Here is a 4,555-nt window from a genome sequence, read left to right as displayed (position 1 = left end):
TTCCGTGAATATAATTAATACGAAGTGAAATTCTTGATCACTCAATGCTCAATTCACTTGCATCATTGGTGTTGGAATTTGTGATGATACACTGAGAAAAGTATTTAGTGTACACTACTGCTCCGTTTAGTAAAATATGGACGGACTAGATATTTAGTGAAATCGACTAAACGTCCGTTTAGTCAGCCCCACTATATAGCGTTAAGTAGCCTCTACTGAACGATTCGTAGTACACCCTAGTCCTGTTTAGTAGATCACACTGTACGCTTTGTTGTTTATACTATCCCTGTTTAGTAGCCTCTACTGAACGATTCGCAGTACGCACTAATCATGTTTAGTAGGTTCCACTGCACGCTTTGTCATTTATACTAATTCTGTTTCGTAGGTCTTATTAATCCAGAGTACTGTTTAGTAGCTCCTACCACGCGATCAATGAATTTTACTAGTAAAAGAAGTGGTGAATAATAAGCACAGAGTTCTAGAAAAAAAAACATGATGGAAGTTTCGAATATTATTTTATTATAAGATACTTTAATTCATATGCACGTAAATCAAAATGTACATTATTTATTATTCATTAATCTAATATTTAAAATTTATACTATATTGAACAGCATGTCTCAGTGTGATGAATTCAGTCACATCATTTGAGCATTAATTGTTACATTGATTGCATTACATTGCAGAAGACGGGCGTCCCCTCTGTTTTGGCTGAAAACTCTTCTTCGATAAAAACTATTAGGATCTTTAATTAAACGATAAATTAAGCGATTAGTGAGGCAAAAGGTTAAAGGCAGGGATTTGACCAACATTATTTCTGTGAGTAGTCTCAGGGATGCTTTCGTGATGAACCCATATTTGAGACATCTTAGTAACAAAAGTAACAATAATTTTAAACTTTCGCCTCGTCAGCTCGCTTTATTTATCTTTTAATTAAAGATTCTAATAGTTTGTTAACGAAAAACAAATAATTCCAGACAAACCAGGGGACACGCCCTCATTCTGCAATTGCTCCAAAACATGAAACACTGAATATGTAAGTAATCAAATGGTACTCACCCTGGAACAATTCGATGTACTCTTCGAATTTCCAACTTTTCATAACGTCTTCCATAATTGCAAAGATCATTTTCAAGAAAAATCACTTGTTAAAAATACAATACAGACACAGACAAACATTTTTTGCAGCCCAAGTTTTCTCAGTGTCCGGCGTGATGTACAGATCACAGATCAAGGAACATCAAGATGGAGTCGATTAGTATTCGACCCAAGTGGTAGTAGAAGGTACTACATGATTTTTTCGTTTAGTAGCTCCGACTAACCAGATAGTCAGAGGTTGTACTGTTCTATGTAGTGGCATTTACTAAACGGAACCAAACGGCGTTTAGTATTTGCCACCAAATCCATAGTATAATATATGAAACGATCGTTTTTTAAACCGATGTAGTACGAATGGCTAAATGAGTTCTCTCCGTGTACGTAACGTATTTCCACGACGTTCATGATACTAACTGCGACCTTAAATTTAACGAATAAAATATCACTAGGAAGGATCCAGAAACTCCTTAAACCGAAGTCGAGGTTTGGTTACATGTAGTTACTATCCCAGCAATAAGCGTAAAATAGAGACAAATTAATATTTTCAGATTTTAGCGCAAAAGTGAAGATTATTCTATTATTTTGAAGACGCGATTTTTCCATCTATCTAAATTGCCACAAAAAGAATAAGATACCTCCTAAACTTATTCACTTCTGTTTCCATAGCGACCGCTACACAGTTTTCTATTCTCCCAAAGAGAACGTGTTTTCAATATATTTAATTCCTTCTAATTGTACCGGTAACGCATCCCACAGAGATATTTTCTATTCCTCAGACGTGGTCATATTTTGCTTTTATTTAATTCCTTCTAATTAGTTCACAAAATATGTGTATTAAGTTGTTTTAATTACTTCATGCGGAATGTAAATTCTGAAATTTTAATTCTCATCAGTTCAATTCTGCCCCTCTAGAGTTAAACTCATTTAAATTTACATATTTGAATAGATTTCTTTGTTGCATTTTTAACCCTTGTCTCCTACGGTTCGGTCGAAAACGACCGAAAAATCAGTTCTATCATGCTCTACAGCCCATGCAGTGGACGTTTTGGGCTGTAGTGTCAGGGGACCTCCTACCCAGTCGTAGTATAGATGCTGTCCCGTCCACATCGCTAAGATAAGTACTGTTTACTATCTATAACGCTTTGGTCGGATCTGATCGGACCGTAGGAAAAACGTATCAGGTCGGATTCGACCCACCGTAGAACTTGTGCTCTAGATATTGCAAGGAACTCCATCCTTTTCCACATGATACTTGACTATATAACCCCTTCCTTTTAGCCCTCCATATAAGCGTTTCACTATGGTGCATGAAATAAAAAATAGGATCTCATAATTTTTGTTTTTAGAAAATGGCGTTCAACAAAATCTTTTCTACCCCTGAAGCAATTTTTGAAGAATTCCAACAACAATTTCTTGAGGAAAGCAATATAGACGAAGAAATTGAAGATGATTCATCAGAGCAGGAAGACGCAACCTTGTCTGACGATGATGTGGAGGACATGTTCGATTGTGATAAAGACGCTGTGGACGAAAGAGGCCCGACTTTTTATGACGAGAACGGCTTTGAAAGGAACTTTGAGTTGAGCAAGGATCAGGAAACCATTTGGACAGATAAGCCAGTACGTTCTAAATTTGCGAGAGTCCCTGCTACCAACGTAATTACAGGAAACCCAGGGCCAAGAAGGGAGGCACTAGGTAAAACAGATCCGTTGGATTTGTTTTCTCTCTTTATAACTGACGAAATGATCGGAGAAATAGTTCAGCACACAAATGAGGAAATAGATCGATCACGCTGCAAATATATTTCCGGGGGTGTTTCGTTCATTTCACATACGAAATATTTCGAATTCAGAGCTTCCTCGGTCTTCAGTTCATGAACGGAGCTCTGAAAGATTCTACATTGAATACAAAAGAAATGTTTTCAAAAACGTACGGCCCTCCAAGCGCAATGTCTCTCGCAAGGTTTCAGTTTCTCCTTGAACTCTGCCGATTTGATGACAAAACAACGAGGGAAGAACGTAAAAAGAAGGACAAGTTTGCTGCCTTCAGAGGAATTTGGGATAAATTTGTTGACAACTGTTCACGATATTTTTCTCCAACCCATTACGTTACCATCGATGAAACTCTTTTCGGGTTTCGAGGACGCTGTCCTTTCAAAATGTATTTGCCGTCCAAACCCGACAAGTATGGAATGAAAGTCATATCTCTTGTTGATGCAAAATTTTTTTATTTTTGCGGTGGAATTCCGTACGTTGGCAAAGAGATAACCAAGAAAAAAGGTGACTTATGTGTACCTACCCAATATGTATTGAAACTCATAGAGCAACTAAATGGCAGCGGTCGGAATATAACTGCGGACAATTGGTTTTCATCGATTGAAGTAGTGGCAGAGCTTCAGAAAAAAAGACTAACTTTCGTAGGAACAATGAGAAAGAACAAACCCCAAATCCCTCCATCATTTCTTGCTCAAGCTCCTGTGTCGACCTCGCGATTCGCATACCAAGATGATAAAATGATGGTGGCTTACTCTCCGAAAAAAAATAAAGAAGTGGTACTTGTATCTTCAATGCATTACGATGGGGTGGTAAACGATGACTCTAAATTACCAGAAATTATAGAGTTTTATAATGTGACAAAAGGGGGAGTGGATGTTTTGGATAAGTTGTGCCATCCTTATACTACAAAGAGAAAAACCAATCGTTGGCCTATGAGATATTTTTGTGCCGTACTGGATATTGCAGCAGTAAACAGCTCGGTACTTCATAAATGGAACGTTGATAAGGAGCCATATCCAAGTACACTTCGATCTACCTTTCTAAAAAGTTTGGCAATTGACTTAGCAACGACGTGGATGGAGAAGAGATTTTCGAACCAGCATCTTCCAAGAAGTCTGCGCATGATCATAGGCGAACAGTTGGGAAAGCAAATGGATACACCAGCGGCATCTTCGATTGACAGAAGAACCAAAAAAAAGAGACGGTGCGACTCCTATACAAAAGACAGAAAAGGGAACTCATATTGTTCAAAATGTGGTAATTCTTTGTGTGGCGAACACAAAGTAATGGTCTGCCCTGGATATTCGGCGAGATCTGATGAAATCGAGCTGTGATTTTGGAGAGTAGTTATTATTCCATATATTTAGAAGTTATCTCTTGTCATATTCTCGTCACGTTTTTTCTATATTGTTTTCTATTCTATGTTAAAATAATTATGAAATATTTTATATCTTTTTGTATTTTAATTTGTTTGTCTAGTCTCAAGCAACTAAGAAGACTAATCAAGTAAGACTGCAGTAACCTGACCCAAAGAATGTGAATAGAAAATAAAATTGGTTTGAAGGAATACTGACGCTTTAACTTAATACCTACCTACCATCACTTTTTCTACTTGATCAATGCGTTTCAAGTAAAAGATTACCTAAAATCATGACGTGGTCAGATCCGACCCGACCGAAGTA

The 4,555-nt window shown here is 37.3% G+C and overlaps 1 protein-coding gene across 1 annotated transcript; it reads left to right on the top strand.

The window, feature by feature from the left end:
- The first annotated feature begins 3,046 nt into the window (after positions 1–3,046).
- LOC117175618 (piggyBac transposable element-derived protein 4-like) lies at positions 3,047–4,207 on the top strand. Its single transcript, XM_033365327.1, has one exon. It carries the CDS (start codon positions 3,047–3,049, stop codon positions 4,205–4,207), a length of 1,161 nt encoding a protein of 386 aa, XP_033221218.1.
- The last annotated feature ends 348 nt before the right edge of the window (positions 4,208–4,555 follow it).

The sequence above is a fragment of the Belonocnema kinseyi genome, chromosome 6 (assembly GCF_010883055.1).
Source record: "Belonocnema kinseyi isolate 2016_QV_RU_SX_M_011 chromosome 6, B_treatae_v1, whole genome shotgun sequence".
NCBI lineage: Eukaryota > Metazoa > Arthropoda > Insecta > Hymenoptera > Cynipidae > Belonocnema > Belonocnema kinseyi.
This window is presented reverse-complemented; position numbering and strand designations above follow the sequence as displayed.